This window comes from Schistocerca nitens, chromosome 3 (genome assembly GCF_023898315.1).
Source record: "Schistocerca nitens isolate TAMUIC-IGC-003100 chromosome 3, iqSchNite1.1, whole genome shotgun sequence".
Classification (NCBI taxonomy): Eukaryota; Metazoa; Arthropoda; class Insecta; order Orthoptera; family Acrididae; genus Schistocerca; species Schistocerca nitens.
Window position 1 is genome coordinate 780,091,903 of NC_064616.1, and position 25,154 is coordinate 780,117,056.

Consider the following 25,154-nt stretch of genomic DNA (forward strand, 5'->3'; position numbering starts at 1 on the left):
CCTATGGGCTGATTCAAGGGGGGAGTGATCTTGTAACCGCACTGGACGTATTATGCATGTGTCTGGTGTGGTTGCTAGACGTGGCATGGGAGGACACATCTGCTGGTGTCAGGTCAAGTGGCAAACATCCACAGCAAATTTAAGGATTGCCAGAGACCGTGATGATCTCACTTGTCAACCACCCAATGTTTACAGCAAGCTCTCTGGTGTATCCATTGATGAAGACCCTAAGCTATGTGGTTTGGACTTTGTTGGAACCTACCAATGACATTTGGCTAGCATATGGATTTGCCTGTCTGCCTGATGTGAGACTGCCTTCATTCATTGTTAAACTTACCATTGTTTTTTCAGTGAATGAACTGGCAGCATATGGGTGAACCGAGAGTGTGGTTCGTACCCAGGAGTTCTCCAGCACTGATGTGCAAGTTATTCAACAAATATTCAGAGTACTGTATTGACAACGTATATCCACCTCCAGAAGTGTTTTGTTTTGTGTATTTCCTGAAGAGTCAGAAGCTAGTACTCTCTATGACTTAATTGTAGTTGTGCTTAATAGAATATGTGTTGTAGAAGAAGAATACTTACAACAAAAACTATATGGTCAGTTGTGGAAAAAACAAAAACAAAAATCTGTGCACAGTGTTGAGTCACAAAATGTTCTCTCTCTTCTGTAGGAGAACATAACTGTTAGTGACCCATCAGAGTTTTGCAAAATATTTAGTAACCATCTCATGGTTAGTAGTTAGCAAGTTAGATCAAAATTTTATTGGTACAAGCTGCTGCTCGTGCACCAAGACAATTATGTAGCATACGACTACAGCAAACAAGCACAGAGTAAATTAATCAATTATTAAATCTCTGAAGAGTAACAACTCACTTGGGTATTATGAAATATCAAGTAAGCTTATAAAAATAATAGCACCATACATTACTCCTATACTCAGTCATTGTGTAATGTATGTCCGGGGTGCTGCGTGTTTCGAGGCAGAAAAAAAAACCATACTTTAATAAAACTACATTATAAGAGGGAAGAAAGAAATAATGTTTCAAATACAGGGAAATTTCCTTGCTGCCAGTGTTTTTTTAAGGATTCTGATAAGGTAATTTATCGCAATGTAGAAACACATCTCAGTAAACATAATTTGTTGTCAGAGTCATAGTTTAGCTTCAGGAACCAAGCAGCAACACAAAAATATATACTGGGTGTTTCAAAGCGAGGGAGTTGGCCAAGGGTTCTGTCCTAATTATATATCAGACTTCTGCCACTAAACATGACAGGTGGTTAGAAAACATTTTACTCGTAGATGGCCCGTATCATTTCATTGTGAAAGGTATATAATGCAAATAATTTAGCAAACTGGCTAATGAGTAAGATCACCTCATGGCTCACAGAGAGCAGATTGTCACTGAACTAAAACAAAACACATTGAAAAAAGTTTGTTTCTTGTAAAAGTGAAATTTTACTGTCACAAGGTGATCAAACAAACTAGTAAAGTCATGTTCATTAAATTTTAAAAACTGAAGATAAAATTCTACGAATCTTGAAAATATCATATTCAAGAGCTTACACAAAAACTGAATGAAAGATGTACTCGCATCACCAATACTGAAATATGAACGCGTATTAACTTACGTTCTATTTACCGCACAACAGCATGTTTCATTACTACTTTGTTTAACAATTTAGAATATTCTTAGCCCAGAGAAACAATTAGAACAAACTGCAATATTGGTTTGTGAACTTCACACAGGGTGTAGCCCATGCACATAAATTCTAACTCGTGTGTGTGTGGGAGTGGGGGGGGGGGGGGGGGGTTTCCACTGATGGCCTTTGAAGTAATGTGGACACAATAATAAAGAGCTGCTGAATTTACTTAGTGAACATTAGAGATAGAAGAGATTTGCATTCCCTTAAATGCCACATGGAAACCTATGCACATTTCTATAGGTTCTTATTTCTTATTGTTATTGTTGCAATTCTTATTTTTTTCCATCTACCTTCTGTGAGTTTACTTAAATTTCTAATTCAAGTTAATTTCAGTAGCAATGTGGATTTACTAAAATAATTTTGTAATCCCTTTTTTTCATGCATTGCTGTAATATAAACCAATGGAATAAATACTAGAAATAAGAATAATCTTCACAAGGATTTAAAGTCACTTAGTCCTGTACAAAAAGGTGTGCATTATTCAGGAACACACATTTTCAATAACTTGCCAGCAGCCATAAAAAGCTTAACAACCAATGAAATTCAGTTTAAGAGAAGCCTACAGGATTTACTGGTGGCCAACTCCTTCTACTCCATTGATGAATTTCTCAGTAAAACCAACTGATTTGTATATAAGTACAATATAACTTCTGCACAATTTCAGTGCAGTAATGTGTTCACTGAAAATGTGTGTGTGTGTGTGTAAGTACAATCTAACTTCTGCACCATTTCAGTGCAGTAATGTGTTCATTGTAAATAAGTATTATAGTAGTTTTATTACATGTTTATTACCTTATAAATAAATGAAAAACTTTTTTATTTTAAATTCAGTGCATTAGTATTTGTAAAATGACTCTTTCATATAGTGTTCATTAAAAAATGACGATCATTCCACTTGGGACCTGTGGAATGGTACATTAGCTTATTTGTTTTAGTTGTAAATATTTGCCATGTATTGTTGTTCTTCTGACATGTTCCACATCCTGGAGGACCTCCTCACTATGGATCAATTGGAATGAAAGTAAATCTAATCTAATCTAAAAACACCAGAGATAATGATTTATTTATTTTACGAGACTCCTTATAAATACATTTAGTTCAGTGGTGCTCCAACTTACTAATACCACTAGAAAAATAATATTTTGTCCATCTGTGTAAAATGTCAGTTTCAGCTTCATCTTTATTTGAATGTTTCAACCCAGGCATTTCTTCAGGATTGGTAACAAAAATGAATCATTGGGAGCTAAATTTGATGGTGTGTAATGTGGAAGCATGTCATACAGTTTTGCAATTATCCTAGACGTGGAGGAGCATCTTATTACACAAGACAACTCTCTCCTTGGTCTGTTTATATGTTTAACCTAAATTGCATTTTTCAGTTTGTTCAGTAGTGATGCATAATGCTCCCTAGTGACAGTTCTACCTTCAAAATGTAAAGATTGAAAGGCAGCCAAGACAGGTCATTCCAAATGTATCCAGAATGAGTAAATATATCAAGATGAAATTTTTGCTATGGTATAGTGGACAGTGTGGAAAATTTTCTGATTTATGCAAGAAATTTTTAACATTTGTAGCTATTAAATTATGACATGGATTTAACTTTTTAAACAGAGCTATATACTTTTTTCTGTGACATATAAAAGATCCTTTGAAGAGGATTTCCATGACAGAACATGAGTGGAATTGGATCAAATAGTAATACAGTACCAGTGCTACAAAATACTGTCCCACAATCACAAAAAGAAATCACACAAATGTTTACCCTTCTGTACCAAAAGTAAGCAAACACACAACTCAGGTATGATTTGCGTAACAGTCTGTGCACTGCTGCTGTTGTGATCATACAGCTTGCTCATGAAGCTATTCAGACTTGCATAATTTATTATATGGCAGTCAAAAATGTGGTTATGATTTTTGTTTGTAGTGAATGTTGCCAAACTGCTACAGCTGCAGTGTAGTTGCATGTTTCTGGAAACCTTTAGAAAAAACCCAGAAACTGGAAATTTGGAATAAAATATTTCCCCAGAACAGAGACCAAGGAGAGGGATTCAACTAACTTTTCAGCAGAGGTAACATGCAGTCCACACGGCACTATGAGGCAGTTTCATTGTGCGAATGGGGTCAGCCAAGGAGTGTTCTGTGAATACTACATTCCCATGCATTACATCCTTTTCCATGTTTTGCTACATCAGCAGCTTCATGGTAATACCGTATATACTCGAATAATCCGCGCCCTCGATTAATCCGCGCACCCCAATTTTGAGGATGAGGGAAAAAAAATTATTTTTTGCTTTAATTTGTTTTATTAAAAAAAATTGTTCCAACGTTATAATGTGTTCAAAAGTATGTATAATAACTACTGGTTTGAAGCAACGCTGCTGTACAGGTTGATACATCGTTAAAACGCAACCGATTCAGCGGCGTGCAGCTGGCCGGTTGCCCCATTAGACGGGCGGGCGGCAGGGGAACACTATCACCGCCAGCCGGGACTGTACGCGTACCTACAATAGCAAAAACAGAAATGTGAATGATCTTATTTAAGAATTTGTTAATACGGTACGTGCAATAAAATATTTTAGTCAATACCGGTACGTTTCCTCTCTTACCACTCTATTCATCACTAGCGGGAGAATCATTGTCTTCACCGTCTTCCCATAGAGTGTCGTCCTCTGTTCCATCCAGTGAATTTGTGATTCCACATTTTTTTGAAGAATTTTTTCACCAGTGGTTGCGGAATGGGGTCCCATGTACTTTTCACCCATTCACAAATCTTGGACAAATCCGGCCGTTCGATTTTTCCACTGGGTGTGAACTTATGGTTTTCATCAGCCATCCATTGCGCATATCGCTGTTTAAATGCAGCTTTGAATGGCCGATTTATACACACATCTAGTGGTTGTAGGATGGATGTTGGCCTCCAGGGATAATGACCAAGTCAGTTTTCCCTTTTTGTAATTTGTCTCGCACTTCCTTAGTTGTTTGTCCGCGGAAGCTGTCCAGGACCAATATGTTGCGTAAATTCAGTAACGCACCAGGACGACGTTGCCAAACATGTGTCACCCAGTCAATTATAAGTTCATTGTCTATCCATCCTTTCGGATTCGCTCTCACTACTACCGGCATGCCTTTTACTGATATTTTCGGAATAGTTTTCCTTTTAAATATCACGTAAGGTGGTAGCTTTCGTCCATCGCCAGTTACACACATCATCACTGTACATCTTTGTTTCTCACTGCTGCCAGTTCGTATCATGATGCTGGATTCTCCTTTCCTGTTCACTGTGTTGTCGAGCGGCATCTCAAAATAGACTGGCGTTTGATCCGCGTTACCAATTTGCGATAATATATAGGACTGTTTACGGCGCAGATTTATCACATAACGATGAAAATTCACTATTTTTTCCTCCTAATCGCCTGGAAGCCGCTGGGCGATAGTAGTTTTCCTCCGGAATCATAAGCCATTTCGGTTGAAAAATCTTGATAGCCAGCCCCGGCTAGCTTTGAAACTGGCAATGCCTAGTTCTTTGGCTAAAGACAATGCTTTAAGTTGGCACATTTCACTCGTCACCGCGCATTCGTATTGTCGCTTCTCATCTACAAAATCGCAGAGCCTTTTCTCGAGGTCCGGATGCTTCGCTTCTTGGCCGCGAAATGCCCGGGGATTACTATTAGTTTCTTGAAGCTGCGTTTTATTTTTTGGCCAATCGCGAATACAACTCTCACTCACGTCGTACTTTCTTCCTGCTGCACGGTTTCCAATATTCTCGGCTTCTTCAATAATTTTCACTTTTTCTTTAGCAGTGTACGAGTGATAACGAGAACTTGTAGCCATAATTAACAAGTTTGAAGACGTTAATACTTCACTCCTAACGTGCTACTGATGAGTCACAGACTGAGGCCGCAACAATGCAATAGTATAATGGGATGTATTGTAGAAGCGGAGCAGTACCAACAATGTTTCGAATAATCCGCGCACCCGTTTTTCGTCCTAAAATTCGGGAATATGTCCTGTTGGAAGTTTAAATCCACAGAATGAGGTTAGGGCAAGCAACACTGAAAAGAATTCTCCACCACCAAGTGCTTCCAAGAAGCAGCTCATGAACAGTATTAAAGTGTACAGTGAAACCAGTACCAGTGATACCAGTTTAATATTAGGAGTAAGTGTACTAAATTAATGTTTAATGAAACTGCATGCTTTAATTTGCACGGTGGAGAAATAATTTCTGAAAATGTCTTCAAAAGAAATGGTTTAGTTCTTTGTTTGGAAGTCTCCTGTTCAACTTGTGAGAGTAAGAAAGTATTTTCGATATCTAAAGAAAAAAAGGAAAAACAATAACCTTTTTGAGACGAACATAAGATACTTCTATAGGCTGAGGTGCATCGAAGAGGGCCCTAGGACTGGAACTTTGGTGAGCTCTTATGAATTTGTCATGCCCCCTAATAATGTTTCAAGATACACACATGCCTCATGGGAAACAGTATAAGTAATTTTAGAAGAATCACTGAATTCTGCAACAGAGGAAGCAGACAAAGAAAATAATGATAAGAATGACATATGCATTGCATTTGATGGATCATGGCAGAAAAGGGGCCAGCTGCCAAAAGTATTGATACCAGGAAGGTGCTTGATGTTGAAGTATTGTCAAAACATTGCCATGGATGCATACACAAAAGTGCATACCAATAATGAAAAGAAACAATTGCATGAACACAACTGTCACAAAACATATACGGAATCCAGTAGAGGAAAGGAAAGTGCTTCAGCTGCGAAGATCTTTCAGTGCTCTCAAGAACAACATGGGTTTTGTTATGCTATATTCATTGGCGATCGCAATTCCAGTTCATTCAAATCAATAATTGACAGCAGGCCCTATGATGACCTAACCCTGGAAAATTTAGAATGTGTCTGTCGTGCAGAAATGAATGGGTACCCGGCTGCATAAAATCAGGCAAAACTTTTCTAGCAAAAAGCTTGAAGATGGCAAGACTATTAGAGGGCATTTGACTGATAAAACAAGCAATCAGTTAAGTGAATACTATGGCCAAGCCATTAGAAAGAATACAAAAAAAAATCTGGAATACATGAGAAAAGCAGCATGGACAACGTTTTGTTTTTTTGCATGACATCAAGTTATCAGAAGCCACTACACAACTTGTGTTCCATTGACTGGTGTAAATACCACGAAGCTGAGGCAGCAGGGGCTGAATACAGCCACAGAAGCCTGAAGGTTTTGGAGCAGTAATAAAGCTAACATATAGAGATCTAGCACATCCAGATCTTCTAAAGAATAGCCTCACAGGAAAAACTCAAAATGTACACGAGTCTTTCAACAATATTGAATTGATCTGAGTGCCCAAAAACGATGAAAAACTACTTTTTTTGCAAATGTTTCCCATCATCTCAGAAACTACTTCAACTAAAGCTCTGAAGTTTTTATCTCTTATTGACAGTGGTATTATGTTTCTGTAGATCTGCAATGGTAGAAATACCATAGTTTGCTCATAACATAATTAGTTAATTTTTTACAACCTTCATTAAAAAAATTCATATCTTGTTTCCTAATAAAGTTAGATACTTGATCGTAGATTAGTGAATGTATAAGATATGACTCCATATCCCGGCAAAGTTTTGTTTTATTATCTTGGGTAGCTCCTGAGGAAATGGGATATAAATATGTTAAATTTAACATTACCAGGATATGGCATTTGTACTCCCCTTAAACTTTCTAAAACCAAGTACTTTATTCCAGCTCATAACCAACATTTTTGGGGAAAAGTGGACATATTTAACATGTGACTGTTTTACACAATCACAGTAAACAAGCAGTTAAACATACTTTACATCTCTGAAGCTCCACAGTCATGCATTTACTAAAGATCAATGTGTTTTGACTGTGTTCATCTCATATCTGTGAAAGCACTGGAATTTCATTTACTTTTGGAAGCATTACTATAACCACAGCTGGAGACATTACTAATGAGAAGAAGGATGGTTTGTTCTGAGCACTAGAATTTCTGAAAACACTACAGATTTTTTTTCCTGTCTGCAGTACAACAATGAATACTTGTTTGCAAATGTAAATACAGTTTTTTTTCTCCCATTTGTGATTCCTACATCTATGCAGGGTGAGTTAGAAGGAAAGGTACATGCTCTGAGGGCTAATAGTATTGGCCATTCAGAACAGAAAACTTCAAATCAACATATGCTCTTTTCTTAACTGTATCCAACATACAGCTGTTCAAAAATCGTGTGTCAGTCGCATGCCCTTCACCAGCACCTGCATCCAAATACAACCAAAACACCATTGGGCTAGTAGTGTTGTCTTTACCGACAATTTCAATGCGCTCTTCACTTGCTCACGGTGGGGTGACGATGACCCAACTCATTAGTCCATTTGATTTAGATAACCATCTTTATGGGGTACAGTATCGTATTTCCTTCAAAATGTGTTACAAGAATACATCGAGGATAATTCCTTTGGGAACATGACTTTCAGCATGAAGGATCTCTTGCACATTCCGTACGGCTAGTGACACAGTACCTCACTGAAACATATCATGGACATTAGATCGGTCATCGTGGAGTCATTTCTTGGCCACCGAGGTCACTCTATATTACTTCATTAGATTACAGTTTGGGGGGTTGCTTTCCGAGCGATGTCTGCAAGTACAGAGTGGACACAAATGAGTAACTTCTATCTTGTGTTTTACATGTCTGTACTCAAGTAAAGGACAGTACAAGTGAGCTCAAATCAGCAACACAACAGCTGTCTACAAGAGCTGCAAAATGCAATGCCGCATGGCACAAACAGTGGACTTTTTGAACATTTTTTGTGAGGAAATTTACACAATTAAACAAAACATAAGATCACAATGTTTCATTCACTGACACCTGTACTTGTCCTGTTCCCCATTGTTTTCATAAGTTTCCTCCGAAACTGTTAAGAACAAAACATATGTTCATGTGACTTTTTTTGTTCAGAATCACTAATACTATCACCCGTCAAAGCATACACCTTTCCTTCTGATTAGCCCTGTATAACTGTAAGAAGTAAAATAGCACAAGATTAATTGTGTCTATTAATTTATTTATTTTCCATTTTTCTCAATGCAAGTGAGCACTATTGAGACAGTTTATCGCAGCAACATTCTTGACAATAAGAACAATTTCAGAAATCTGCACAATAACACCAATGCCATATTTAATATCATTATTTTGACAAATCTGCTGTTGCGAACAAAGGCTCACAAACAAGCATATGATTTTGTTTGATAAAACAAAAATATTATCCCATGCATCTACCTACTGATTCTATCACTAAAGAAGTCACTGAAATCAGAATAACAACTTTAACCAGCACAGTGGATACACCCATAGTGGTTACTGGAAACGGGTACTTGATGCTGAAAGACAACAGAAAAATCAACTGAGTCTTCCACCATCTAATGAAATCAGTATTGCTATCATTATTCTTCAGTCATAGATATAAACATAATCTCTGGTGGCTTATGGAAGTTCCTTGACTTTGTGATATCTCCATAACATAATTCGGGCAATTAAAGCCTCTAACAGCCACCTGAAATCTAGCCTCCTGTTGATGACAACTGAGGAAGTCTTCTAAAGCTCAAGATTGAAACATCTAACACAGCAAGAGCTCCGTGAAGCATTTATTCAAGCATGTGAAAGCTATTTGTTCATGATGATGTGCCTATACAGTTACCACATTCTTTTCATTGGTTCAGTATCTCAGTTATCAAATGATGTTCAGCATTTACTGAACTTATTAGTGGCAAAAGCACTCCTTCAAAACTTCTTACCTAAGTTTTAACCAAAATGATGCTAATTTGACAGCCGTAGGCACACTAATTTTATTTTCGTGCAGATGTTAATTCCCTTTCACAGTTGTTAACCACATTTCAGCTCTCTTTTTAACCTCGTGTGCTTTGTGAATCCAGAATTTTGAACCCCAGCACAATGAACCCTTTGCATACTTAACTGTAACATTATTTTCTGAAATACAGCAACCAGTTACTTTAAGTATAGGTTTATTATCCCAAGACATGTTTCAGGCTTTCACTTGTATTTGTCAATACAATGTTTCTATCAATTGCATTTTAAACACTGTAGATGCCCTTTGCACAGATCTTCAGGTAACTGTTTTGCTTCTACAGTATTGCAAAGACGTTACTTCAAAAAGTAACAAGCTAGTGTTTAATTACACTAACAATGCTGCTTAAGAATCAAATTATCAAACTTGGGAATTATTTGCACTTTGTAGACAATTTAAACATTCTATATGAATACAAAGTAAAAAATAAGCTATGGAAAGTGCAACCAAACATCGACATGGCAAGAACAAAAAGTCTGTCCTTTCCTCCTCCTAAGCACCCGTCCACAGATGAACAAACAATTGCTTTCTATTGTAGAACATCTCTTAGGCAGCAACTGAAGATATGAACCAAATTCAGTGGGGTTGATGAATTTTCAGCTGGCAACTGCATAGTACCGGAGCTTGACTTTTTCATTTACCTGGGAACTTGTACGTGGCCTACTGGGCAACCAGAACCTATTTTGTGTACTGCAGAGTCTGTTACCAAAGAGCTGCTAGAGAAGGTAGTTTCTGGCAAGTACATAATGTACTCTGATTTGTATTTCACTTTCCTCCCATTGTTAGAATACCTGCTTCAAAGACAAATACATGCAGTAGGAACATTTTTCAGCCCACTGTATTTCATCAAGGATCAAATTCAAACTTACTGCAGACAAAGAAAAGAAGAGAGGTAGTAGAGCCTTTCATAGATTTTTCAAAGGAGTTGGGAAAAATTCAGTTGTGAAATAGACGGGCAATCATTTTGTTACTAAAGCATTCACTTTTACCTGTGCTCATACTATTAGGATAATTCAAAGACAGAACAAAAAGTATAGTAATATGTTCAAACACAGCAACCCAAATGTATTTGTGTATGAAGCAAATCACTGGGAGGTGTAGATCTCTGTGACAGAATGAGTTCCCATTATTGAATATCAACAAGAGCAAGGAAGTGGTCTATAAGGATATTTTTCTGTTTAATTGATTTGGTCACTGTCAACTCATGGGAGTGAACAGAAAATCCATCACGCATCTCTTTGTTTTGAGCTTTTACATTGGTGAATCATACGAGTTCTATGACTGAACCTGATGATCTAAAACCAGCTGCCATGAAAAGACTGAAGATAGCTCCAAATCCCAATTTGGATGTAAGGAAAATAGAGTAAATATCTGCCACTCTGTTCACTCACTGGAAAACAAAGCAGATGAGCTGCTGAAATAAGAACTGATTGTTCAAAATCTGTGTTTAAATACTCAGAATGCAATGTCTTTCTTAGTACCATAAATTTTAAAAAAAGAAAATAATTGTGTCCCACCTGTAAAAGTTATTCAGACATAATTTGTACTGTGGGATGTGTATTCTTTTGCTTTTTTTCTGCTACACATTCATAAACTGTGTTGTTTGAAATTATTGTTCCATGACTGAATTTCATAAAAGATTGTGCAATTCATTTATGTGAATGTTCAAAAAATCATTCAATATACCCAATGTACAACTTATTGGATGAAGAATAAATCCTCGTAAGTAGGAGGAAAACTACAAATTCCAGTGCTCATTTGTGATGCCTGTGTGAAATCTCTGTGTAAAAAAGTGAAGCACCCAGAAGACTTGGTAAGATTTCTGTGTAACTTGGTACATGTGCACACCATTGGTAGGTATGTAAACAAGTAGAGATGCAATTCTCTGTGGCTGGTAGACTGGCCACCAGAGTGCATTAGTGCTTGTACTAGACCTGTAGGATATGTAAGGAGTGTGAACAGCATCAGATGTTGAGTGATCACTGTGCAGGACATGGAGACGCTGTGTGCTTGCACGAGACAGAGTTATCACCACCTGATGAGTTTGAAAGTGGCCTCATTGTGGGTCTTCATATTGTGCACCAAGTGTGTCGTGACTCCTTCATATTTGTACCTGCCATCCAAGAACAAGTAATGCACCCCCTGCTACATTCTGTGTTCTCCTGTACCATTTGTCAGAGAATAACAGCTGCTGGACTAGGAATTACCGCATCCTAACACAAAGAGCGAGCTGCATTAGTGGTGGTGCCGTAACTGGGAAAAATGGACTGCTACTGACTGGAGTCACGTTGGGTTCAGAGATAAATTGCAGTTCGGTGATACTCCAAATGGCCACACTCGGCGAGTATGGCAACAATCTACAGAGAGATCCCAATCTCCCATTGTTTCAGAGAGGCACAGCAGTGTTACTCTTGGCATCATGGTGTTGGGAGCCATTAGGCATGATCTCAGTTCATGGCTGGTAGCGTTCAAGGAAACTATGACAGCACAATGGTACATCACGGACATCCCCCATCCTCATGTGTTACCTCTAACTATGACAGCACAATGGTACATCACGGACATCCCCCATCCTCATGTGTTACCTCTCATGGGACAGTATTGTTGTACCATTATTCAAAAAAGACACACACAGCCTATGTCTCTATAAACTGCCTGCATAATGTTAAGGTACCCCGTGATCAGCAAGATCCCCATATATGTCCCCCATAGAACGAGTGGTAGAAGTTCGGACATCAACTCTGTCCCTGAGCCAGTGTCCAGGATATCAAAGACCAGTTACAACAGCTGAACAGCTGAGGGCCAGCTTGCCTATGGAGAGGATACAACCACTTTACGACACCCTTCATAACCAAAAATCGGTGATGCATACAGGCCAGAGGGCGTGAAACATCAAACTGATAAGTGGGCTCATACTGCCAAGTTCTCCGTAAATTTAAGACTATCTCGTAATCACTGGAATATCATCATCTACCTTCCCTCTCCACTCGTGAAGTGTCATTTCATTTCCTCTGTCCCTTCTGAGTACTTCCTTTTTTGTCAGGCAGCATATTTTTTTAAAGTATTGCAATCCTGTTCTTGGGTCAGAGGAAGACAATACAAATAAAGTGTAATTAACAGAATATGAAGTGGGAACCTACAGACAAACAAAATAATTAAATAAGAATTCTAACAAACACCAATGGAGGAATTGGGGGGGGGGGGGGGTAATGACTTGGAGTGCAGGCTGAGACAGTTTGTCTGGGAGTGTGGCAAGAGGAGAGGATTTTTAAAATGAATTTATCTTAGTCTGTCCTTTTTCCTTGTTCCACAGGTTTTTTTATTTATTTACATTTATTCCACTTAGGTTCCTCCCTTTAACTCTATTTACTGCACTTTATTTGTTTTATCCTTACCACTTTGGGTTTGTTTCTCTTCTTCTACCCCTATATTTGGTTTTCTTCCAAACTTTCCCTTTTAACAATTTTACTGAATTTACTGCTGTATAGTATTTGAGCTACTCTGACACACAACTTTTCCTTCATTTTTGCCATATTCCCTCCTCACATAAAGTGGGTACTTTTCTCTTGGACGTGTGCATTAATCAACTTGTATCTCTATGAATAACAAAGTATACAATAAATGTAAGTCATTATGAACCAGGAAATTTGGAAATTTTCTGCATATCAATGATGATTATATTTACTATATTTCAAGGTCCTCATGCTACCACAAAAAGTAAAATACTACATCACACAGAAAACTTTATTTACAGAACTTTATAAACATTTACATACATGAGTAATGATAAATATTAATATTAATTGGCACACGAGTTTATAAAATAAGACTACATCAAATTTTTATGCTGCAACGTTTCAGTTCAGATTTCTTAGTTAACAAATGAATAAAACACAACACACAGGCAGTCTTTATTCTCTGAAGTATGAAAAATTATTTGAATCAGAAGTAGATTTCAACAACAGTCTATTTTCAAAAAATGATAGCGTCTTTTCCAATATCATACCTCTCAATTAATGGTGTTCCAATTTTCAGATAATCTATTTCCCAGTTCATTATTGTTTGGGCCTACAATCGCCTTACCACATTTGTTTGATCTCAAAAACATTTCTGACACCTGATGTATTTGTTCCCTGGTTACATTCATGACTTGCTGCCTATGGCCATTAAATATACTGTCATCTATGCCATAAAGAAATTCTCTCATTCCTTTGTCTTCAGGTAGAACTGGCGCATCAAGTTTTTGCAAGATCCCCAATTTGGCTTCTTCGATATCTGTATCAGAAAATTTATTTGCACTAACCCAATCACATGCACTGTCAAATGTGTCCAATGTGGCTGTTGAATTTGGATCCCTATAAGAAAAGAAACTAAATACTCCACTTTGAGAAATGTGTGCACCTGATCCATAAGCACCACCCCTTTCACGAACTATTGGATGCAGGTATAAATTTGACAACAATCTTGCAAGAACTCTAAGTGGAGCAAAATGGAGATCACCATAACACACAGTCATTATTGACTTAGATACAAAATTTACAGGGATGCTGTGAACATGATGCACAGCTGCATCTGAGACCTGTTTGAAGTCCTCCTCTTCTGTTTTTGTTATGGGGTTACCAACTGCAGAAAACCTTTTCAAAAAATTGGTTGCTTCTTCCACACTATCAGTTGCATTCTTCTCACAAAGACTGACAGCAGCCCTGGACATGCATTTATGTATTAATTCAGGTGGTAAATTACTTAGTAAGGAAAGGACCTCCTGAAATTTACGTTGCTGTACAATTTCTTGTAGCTTTTTGATGTAGGTAAGCCCTGTCCAACTTTCAACATGACGTGCAATAGGGCTTACGAGTGAAGCAGAAGATGAAATAGCATAATGATGGCCAGAATCAAAAATGCTGTTAAGCAAGTCCACAGACAACTGTCTAGTAAGAGTTTCAAATCTTTGAATATCACCTAAATCCATACGAGATAGAAATTCTGACATTAATAAATACATATCAGGCACATTTTTATCCAAGCAATGAGAGTAAAAAACAGCACCTTCTTCATAAGTATTTGTTTTGAAAACATCTTCTGAAATATGTTTGCTAAAGGTAAATCCTCCAGTTTTTAGACGCACCAACTGTTCAAATTCTCGGAATGAATAGTTTTTTGTTCCCATCTGTGGTGCAACAGTACAGAATAATGGCACAAGACTTTTTAGTTCAGAGTCAAGTTCCTTTGTACTGAAAACAGCTCTGAAATGGGTAACTTCATCTACTGGCTGAACATAAACATAAAAGGGAACCTCTGATGAAAATGGTTTTGTAACAGGAACTTTTTCAACAAACTGAGCAAGATCTGCAACAGTCAGTGTAGGCAATGATGAAACGTCCTGAACTGCACACTGTGACTTGTGAAGTTCCAACCCTTGTTTAAAGATTTCAGATGTTTCTAATTGTGATAGAGCAACTAGCTTGTCTTTCAATACCTTCTCTTCTTCAGAAATTTTCTTTGCTTCATAGTCTTCCTCTGGTGACATTGTTAAAACTAGTCTATGTTTTTCATTTTTAATCTCATGTAGAACTTTATCTTGGAAATATTTTGGATTTTCTTTCAGTTTGTTTCTCAAAAGTAAGAGGTGTTTGTCATGCTGCAGGCTCTCTACAATATTGGCACCATGATTCCACATGGGTGCAATGTTCATTAAGAGGCGTATGCCGTAATTTTCTCCCTCCAATTTGTTATATAGTTCCACTTCGTGTAAGACCGCTTCTATATTATTGCTGTCAAATCCTTCATTAATCACTTTATCAATAGTACTATTATACACTTCGCTGGTTTGATCAAAATCAGCTTGGCGCACATGCTGAAGACCAACTGTAAAGATAGTATCTTTAGTCTGACTTTCATAACCAGTGACTGGCGCAAACCCAGCAGATAATCCAGATTCAATCAAGCTTTTAAAAAAAGGAGAATTAGGTCCTTTTAACAAAAGTGTGCTAAGAACTGACATTTCAAAAGTGTCTTGTATATTAGTAACATCAGAACAAAGGTTGCTAAATGCAATTGTTGACTGTTTATCTTTATCTGGTATCAGTGGGTCTAGTCTGCAACCAACATGCTTGTGTAGTGGTGAAGACCACCTTTTCTCAGAGGGAACTTCATACCGCTCCGAGTATTTTGCTCCAGACAAATAATTTTTGCTCAAGTAATTTAAGTTATATTCCAATGGAAAGTTTCCATATGAGTAAAAAAATGCGTTGCTGGGATTGTAATGTTTCTTATGATATATTATCAGGTCACTGTGCGTTAACTTTGGAATATCAATTGGATTACCACCCCAAACATGGCCATAGGTGTGGCTTGGAAGAATACTGTTTAACAAATGCTGAGAGAATAAGGATTGGTTATCTGAGAACAAACCCTTCATTTCATTGTAAACAACTCCTTTTATGATTATTGGAGAATTTCTGTCTTCCACATTTTCATGCTCTAATCTCCAGCCTTCTTGCAGAAAATCATTTTTATTTAAGAGAGGGTTAAAAACTGCATCAAGATAAACTGCCATCAGATTTTTGTAGTCCTGGAAATTTTGAGTAGAAAATGGGTACAAAGTAAAATCAGGACCAGTCATTGCATTCATAAATGTTGCCATTGACCTGTTAATCATTTTAAAAAAGGGGTCACGGCATGGAAAATTTTTGCTCCCACACAAAGTGGTATGTTCCAGAATATGAGGTAATCCTGTGGAATCTGCAGTAATTGTTCGGAAACCAACCCCAAAAGCATTGTTTTGATCATTCTTTTGTAAATGAACATACTGTGCCCCAGTTTCCAAATGTGTTAAACATATGGCTTTAATATGATCTGAAACACTTCCCGATTGTGTCACAACAAAACCTTCAATTTCTCTCCCTTCCTGAAATGAGGAGGCTGTGGAATCTGATCTCAATTGGATCCTCGTATCAAAATGTTTCTGATGAAACTTCAAATAACGAGATAATTTCCACATTTTGTACTTCCGATGACAATCAGTTCCTGTAAAAGAAAATATATATTTTGTCATCCATAAGTAAATATCTGACAACATATTCAGCTAAAAGTACTTAAAAATTTAAAATTAACACTCTCAAATTATATGCCGTTGGGAGAAAAGTAAAGGAGAGATCTGCCTATACACATGGCATATAAAACTTTACACAAAGTTGAGGACTCATTTTGAACAGCTAGAATTAAAATCAATCTAATCCAAAAGAATATGAGCTGAATATTTCTACATCTACATATATACTCAGCTAGCCACCAAGCGGTGTGTGGTGGAGGGCACTATTCGTGCCAAGGTCATATCCCCCCCCCGTTCCACTCATGGGTCGCACGAGGGCAAAACGGCTTTCTGAACACCTCAGTATGAGCTCTAATTTCCCTTATCTTTGAATAGTAATCATTGCATGGTTTGAAAGTTGGTGGTAATAATATATGCCCCACATGCTCAGCGAAGATCAGATTTTGGAATTTAGTGAGCAGTCCCTACCATTTAGCGCGTCGTCTATCTGCAAGTGTGTCCGACTTATAACTTTCTATGAGATTTGTAATGCTTTCACAATGGCTAAATGTACCAGTCACGAATCTTGCCGCTCTTCTTTCAACCTTCTCAATCTCTTGAATCAGATCCAACTGGTAATGGTCCCATACGGATGAACAATACTCTAAGACTGGACGAACTAACGTATTGTAAGCAATTTCCTTTGTTGAAGGACTGCATCACTTCAGGATTCTACCAATAAACCGCAATCTAGAGTTCGCCTTACCCGTTACTTGTGTAATCTGATGGTTCCATTTGAGATCATTTTGAATAGTCACACCCAGATACTTGACGAATGTAACCACTTCAAAAGACTGGGCATTTATTTTGTACTCATACATTAACGGGGATTTTTGCTTTGTTATATGCAGTAGGTTAACTGTCTAATATTGAGAGATAACTGCCAGTCATTACACCACGCATTTATTTTCTGCAAATCCTCATTGATTTGTTCGCAAATTTCATGTGATACTACTTTCCTGTAGACTACATCATCGTCAGCAAACAGTCTAATGTGCTGTCAATACCATCAACCAGATCGTTTATGTAAATCGTAAAAAGCAGCGGACCTATTACGCTGCCCTGGGGCACACCTGATGTTACGCTTTTTCTGTTGAGGTCTCACCATTCAGGATGACATACTGCTCTCCGTCTGTTAGAAAACTTTCTATCTAACCGCATATGTCATCGGACAGACCGTAAGTGCGCACTTTCTGGAGCAAGCAACAGTGCTCTGAGTCGAACACCTTTCAAAAGTCGGGGAATATGGCATCATCCTGGGAGCCAGTATCTAGAGCCTGTTGTATATCATGCACAAAGAGTGCCAGCTGTGTCTCACATGAGTGCTGTTTCCTAAAACTGCGCTGGTTTCTGCACATGAGCTTCTCAGAGTCTAGAAAGGTCATTATGTCTGAACACAAAATATGTTCCATGACTCTACAATAAATCAATGTCAGTGAAATTGGTCGGTAATTATGTGCATCAGATTTTCAACCCTTTTTATAGACTGCTATGACCTGGGCATTCTTCCAGTCCCATGGAACACTTCACTGTTCCAATGATCCCTGATAGATGACAGATAAGAGTGGTGATATATTTGTAGCATAGTCAACATAAAATCTTACAGGGATACCATCTGGGCCATATGCCTTCCTGGCGACTAAAAATCTTAACTGTTTCACAATCCTAGATACACTAAACACTATGTCAGCCATCATCGAGTTTGTTCGATAATTGAAAGGGGGAATAGAGCTGCAGTCCTCTACTGTAAATGAGTTTTTTAAAGCTAGGTTTAGAATTTTGGCCTTCTGTTTATCATCATCATCTGTTACATTACCCGTACTGTCAGCAAGAGAAGATATTGAATTATTTGTAGAGTTCATAGATTTTACGTATGACCTAAATTTTTTGGGTGCCTTTTAGAATCTGCAGATAAAATACTGCTTTCAAATTCGTTAAAGGAACCTCTCATTGACCTTTCGACGACTGTCAGTGGGCAGTGACAACGTTTAAAATGACTGTGCAAAATTTTCTGCTTTCTCAGCAACTTCCTAATATGTTTGTTGAACAAAGGTGGATCCTTTCCCTCCCCTATATTTTTGCTAGGCACATATTTCTCTAGCACGTGTTGGACAATACCTTTAGATTCCGACCAAAGATGCTCAATATCTTTGTGTCCTGTGGTGCATGCTTGGAGCTGACTTTGAAGATATTCATTAATGACACTTTTATTTGCTTTCCCAAACAAGAAAACTCTATGCTGTTTCTTTGGTTTTTTTTTGCAACTGCTACTGACATAGAAGCCACAACGACATTATGGTTGCTAATACCTTCTTCTAGATTGACTTCCTCAAAAAGATCAGGTCTGTTTGTTGCCAAGATATATAATATGTTCCCATCTCAAGTTGGTTTCCTAACCAATTGCTAAAGGTTGTATGTTGAGAGCACTCGTACAATAACTTCACACAAGTTTTTGTTTCTGCCCCCTGTGATAAACGTGTAATTTTCCTAGTCAGTCAACGCCAGATTAAGGTCTCCACCTATAACTAATGGATAATTTGGATATTTATTTCCTATGTGCTCAAGACTTTCCCTGAAACATTCTGCGTCGTTTGTTGCGGATGCTGGTGGTCTATAAAAACATCCTAATACAATGGTCACTCCTTGTCTGATTGACAGCTTTATCCAGACTATTTCACAGTCCGACTCAGTATTGATCTCAACTGCATTTAAACAGCTTTTAACTGCAATGAACACACCAACTCCCATAGCATCAGTCTTATCCTTCCTAAACATTGTCCAATCCGAGTTCAAAATTTCACTGCTATTTATGTCTGGTTTCAACCAGCTTGCAGTACCTAATACAATATTGGCATCACTACTGTTTATTTCAGAGAGTAACTCGGGGATCTTGCTACAGACACTTCGACAATTTATTAACATGAGATTTAGCATACTTAAATCCTTTGGAATGACCTGTTTAGGTGAACTAACAATTTTTACAGTTGGCCCACCCACATCCGTGTCATGAACTGGTAATTTTTCAGGCCAACGGTTTGTTTTTCGTGGGGAGGAACCTAGTCTAAAAAACCTCAATGTGCACACCACAAGTACTGTGCTACCCACGTAGCTGTTTCCTGTGTGTAGTGCACCCCTGATCTATCGTGGGACGTCCTACAACCTTCCACCCGATAGTGTAGATCGAGGAATCTACAACCAATTTCGCCACAGAGTCAACGTAGCCTCTGGTTTAGATTCTCCACTCAACTCCAAACCAGTCCACCCTGGATATGATGTTGCAAATCGTCAGCTTGGCTTCCATTCCTCTAGAGATGGAAGCCGCCTTTGCCAGTTTAGTCAGCCGTCGAAAGGACCCAAGGATTTCCTCCGAGCCTCGACAACTGGCATCGTTGGTGCCGACATGTGCAACAATTTGGTGCTGGCTGCACCACGCACACTCGATAGCCGCTGGAAGAGCCTCTTCCACATCCCAGACAAGGCTCCCTGGCAAGCACACTGAGTGAACATTGGACTTCTTCCCCACCATGGCCGCTATGCTGCTGAGGGGCTCCATGACCCGCCTAACATTGGAGGTCCTAATAACTAATCCCAATGTGCCTGTCCGGACCTTGCTGAAGGAGCGGCCACTATCCTGGCAGAAGGTACATTCTGATCCGGCTCAGCCTGCATTCTCCATGCAGCCTTTGCGTTGAGGTTCAAGACCTCGACACAGTCCGCCACCCACACTGAGGTGAGAGTGGGCTGGCCGGCTCAGTCACACCTGAGGTCAGCTCAGTGACAAGAGAGCTGTGACATTCTGCCCCCCCTCCCCGCCCTCTACACATCTAGTACAGCAGAGGCTGCCCCAGGCACCCCATCCCCACTGCACCTAAAGGTGGCATTCTGGAGCCTGTTGACTGTGGCAAACAAACCTTCCAGCTGCATTTGGACTGTGGCCAACTTCTCCTGCATCTGCACACAACAGACACAGTCCCTATCCATCTAGCTAATATGTGATTTACTATAAGAAACTTACGGAAACTTACTGCCACACTCTAGTTGGCAGAAAGGACACTCAACAATGAAAAACAATAAAAATGTATGGCACAAGCTACATCTGGTGCTTATTTTCCTGATAGGGGCTACCTAGTGAATACTAAAGAAAAAACAGTGACCTACAGTAAACTGCTACGGGCTACCTAGTGAATATTATTAACGAATTAAACAGTAATCTACGGAAAGCTACACTTCTGATTATCCATCATATTTATAATGTAAACAAATGCTTATGTACACACCAAAATGACCTAATAAAACTATAAAAACTGCTACCTTCAATGTATCAAGTCTAAATGACACTAATAAATGTAAATACTGAGTATTGTACACTGACAAATGCAGGTACAAAACAAAACCTTTAGCTAACAATAAGAGTTCAGAATGTAAACCACACAACAAGCTAAGGAATTTAAGCAGATGGCGAGGTGAGTTTTAGCTTTCTGCTAACTAAAACGTATGTAAGAAGGGCTCAGAAGCTGTATTATAACACTGATTTACTCAGATATTGTAGTGTAACACTAATTTACCACATATTTTACGTTTGCTTAACTGTTAACACTCAAAAGTTGCACTAGTTAAACGTATACAAGTGAGGTTAGAGAATTCACTGTCAGTATCACTTTTCCTAATAAAACGTATAAAAACTGCTACCTTAAATGTATCGAGTCTAAATGACACTAACAAACATAAATACTGAGTATTGTACACTGACTTAATTGATAATCCCACGTATTTAACATCAGTTAAGAATTTAAACAAACGTTTGCGTACACGCGAAACTGTTATAAACAGACTCTTCGCTTTTCCTATTCAGACACAAATAAAAAACTGAAACCTTCAATTTATCAAGTCTAGCTGACACTAATGCATGTAAATGCTATAGAATATACTGCAAAAACAATTAATTACTAGCTAAATTACTTATCTCGTAACACAGAAAGCGAAAAATGCTCATAGCTGGCATCAGGGCGTCTTGGTGCAAGACATCCATGTTGTATTGGCCAGAGACAGCTAGTGTTTCCTCTTTTATTTAAGAAAAATTCATTGAAATTTCCCTCTCCTATCTTTGCAATGACTGGTTTTTATGATCAAAGCTTTTGTTTAAAATTTTCCACAACTGCACAAATGAAAACTAATTATCTGATACTTCAAAAATTCTTGATGGACAACTGAAGAGGGTAGTATACCTGCCTACAGCAACTATGATAGCAGGGGTAACGGAGGTGTTGGAAATCAGCAACAGGGAAGTCACCATGGATGGCTGCGAGAAGCAAGACTGGTGTGTCATGTGGGTGGTACTGCCAATCCGTATGAAAACCTTGCTGAAAGACTGCCTTGGCCACTGGTTTCACACTGTATGAAGTGTCTAGTCAAGAGTCATATTGCTACACATACAACAGCACTGCTTTGTTTGTGGACTTTATGATTTTCTTGGAAAAACACTTTGTCGGACAAGTGCAGCTTTTTTGCCCCTGGCATTAAAGACCTGGGCTACATTTCCAGCAGTGCCCATGTGTGACCATGTTGACGTTATAAAACTTTCCAGCATCCACCTACCAGAAACAACTGGTCTTTTCTCGGTAGACTCACTTGCTGTACTATGTTTGTACCCAAAGCAGCAACCAGACACACAAAAAAGGCATCAAATTTGTGTGGTCAGCATCATGTCAACAGGCTTTTCAATACCTTTAGGATTATCTAAAAACAGCCAAGTACACATCGGACCTGTGACTGATGCTCCCAATTGATATACCACAATATGGGATTGGGGCAGTTTTGCCCCATAAAATCTCAGATTAATTGTCTATAACTCAAACATTGTTGTTGTTGTTGTTGTTGTGGTCTTCAGTCCTGAGACTGGTTTGATGCAGCTTTCCATGCTACTCTATCCTGTGCAAGCTTCTTCATCTCCCAGTACCTACTACAGCCTACATACTTCTGAATCTGCTTAGTGTATTCATCTCTTGGTCTCCCTCTACGATTTTTACCCTCCACACTGCCCTCCAGTACTCAATCATTAACAGCAGTATAAATAAACTAGTCACAGAACGTAAAACAGACTTTAGCGATACTTTATGATGTGAGTAAGTTTGATGTATATTTGTGTAGCAGCAATTTCCATCTGACTTTAAGCCATTGATACTGCTTTTCTAGCACAGGTCCAAGCTCAAGGAGAAAACAGGGCCAAGTCTGCAGTGATAGGCATTGTTCTTAATCAGTTATAACTATGAAAGCCATACTTCTACCTTACACACCAACATGCCAATGCAGACACCATGCCCTGCTTTCCTAATGGTCCTGACATCAAATTTGATCCCCAGGAAACGGTTCGTTTTGCATTCTACCACCACCTGTGATAAATCCTAGAACATCCTACTGACAGCGCATGATGTGCCCAAAGTGTTGGCCAACGACCTGGTACTGCAAATGTCAGTGACGCGGTTGGGGTAGCCTGAGCATTTACCAAAACAAGCAGACCTGGGATTTCTTAACAATTTTTTGATGTAGCACGGGCTCAATGCAACAAACAGCATCTTAACATTAGCCACAGACATCTATGAATGATGAGTCCTCATTCTGCCTCCGCTATGACTCACCATTCTTGAACTACTTCATGGGTCACTAGGGGATAATGCACATGAAGGAAGTTGGCAGCCCATGTACCGGTCTAGTAGTGGCTGTGCAGCTGAACACGCATTCCACTCCTGTTGTACCTGCTCCCTGAAGCAGGTGGCTCCTGCAAGACATTCCTCTCCATAGCCATGATTATCCATGGGAGAGGAGAGGGGGATGGAGGGAATATAACACACACACACACACACACACACACACACACACACACACACACACACACACACAAGACACACACAGACCACCCACTGGAGTAAAGCATGCTGATTTTGCCAGGCCATTTCAGGTAGAGACGTGATTGTTTATGGTAGATGCTTTTTCTGACTTCCTTTTTGTGATGTGGATACCATCATCAACCGTTCATGCTACCATCCACACCATTTCTATGATCTTTGCAATTGAGGTAGCACCACACAAACTGATGGCAGAAAATGATCCCAGTTTACTTCGATGCAATCCAAACCCAAAGTCTTCTGCCACTACAACAGCACTGAACAACTGACCACCTCCCCCTTCCACGCGGCCCTGACTCAGAAGCTGTGAAGTCAGTCAGAATGTTTGAAACATGAGACCTTGTTGACAACGTTGACCGAGGAGGCACTACACAGATTCATTACCAAGTATATGTCCACCCCTGTCAAAGGGGCCAGTACAGCTGAAATATTGTATTGATGCAGGCATCGAACCCTGTTAGACCTCCCACCATCCATGCCCAGCTGAAGTACAGGTTCGGCCATTTGGAGGACACCTATGCCCGGATGCCCACATTTGGCTGATATACATGGTGGACCCATGGGGTCATCCTAGGCCATAGTGCACATCAGCTGATTGATGTTGCGGCTGGTCCCAGGGTCATGGCCTGTCACTGAACCCAGCTCCAACTGCAACTGCATTCATAAACAGTCCCATTGCCTCTAACTGAAGGAGCTCACACCTATACAATCATCTTTTGTGCCACTAGCCAAAACTCTGAACTCTGTGCCCCCTTGCCATCCACTCACAGGCACAACCTATGCCACACTCATAAGCACACAGATGAGTTGACTAGGGTATGGGAGCCCATAGACAAGGAACCACTCCCAAAGTGAAGCCCCCCCCCCCCCCCCCAATACCAAATTTGCCTCCAACTCCACTTCCTGCCACAGGACCATGCCAGGTCATTGGAGCTAGCCATGCTGCTGGATCTCTCGGTGGGCACCTCAACTATGCCTCACCCCCTCCCCCCTCCAACACCGGCAATGGTATAAACTCTGCCATTATTTACCCTAAGTGCAGATTTAAACAGGAAGTACTAGTATCACCATTTACATTGGATATTGATAACAGTGGCGACTCTTGCTAGCAGTGAAATCTATGCAGCCAGCTGCAGAAGACGAGAACTTAAATCATTAGTTATTTAGGAATTAGACAATAACCAATGTTTTATTTATTTCTCTTTGTTCTAATGTTAAATCTGAAACTGGTCTATTTCAGCTGAAACCGGCCACAACAACAGTTCATAAAACGTGATGTACACACTTTAAAAAATTTCAAGGCTGAGTCATTCACCATTTTTGTGTTACACAAGCTCAAAGTAGGGGACAAAATGAACTGTGGCAATTTTTAAACTTTTTTTTTATTTGCTGCGGTAATTTTTTTTAATAAACAAAGGACACCAAGTGCCTTCCAGCAGTTCTCCAGGAAAGTTACTTGTTATCAATCCTATTTAACTACAACAGTTATTTGTGTTGTGTGTTCTAGAAGTTATTAATGTATTAAAGAAGCTACCACTTGTTTTACCAAATTTGTGCTTACTTTGA

At 39.0% G+C, this 25,154-nt stretch overlaps 1 protein-coding gene across 4 annotated transcripts in view; it reads right to left on the minus strand.

Moving 5' to 3' along the window:
- LOC126248792 (presequence protease, mitochondrial) overlaps window positions 1-25,154 on the minus strand; it is a 93,833-nt gene that overhangs the window by 27,656 nt on the left and 41,023 nt on the right. For 2 of the 4 annotated variants that reach the window (XM_049950177.1, XM_049950176.1), the window contains one exon: window positions 13,327-16,622. The exons of 1 other annotated variant lie outside the window; for it this stretch is intronic. In XM_049950177.1, coding sequence (XP_049806134.1) covers window positions 13,606-16,596 — 2,991 coding nt within the window. In that variant the 5' untranslated portion in view covers window positions 16,597-16,622 and the 3' untranslated portion in view covers window positions 13,327-13,605. One more of the 4 variants, XM_049950179.1, reaches the window with a different exon arrangement.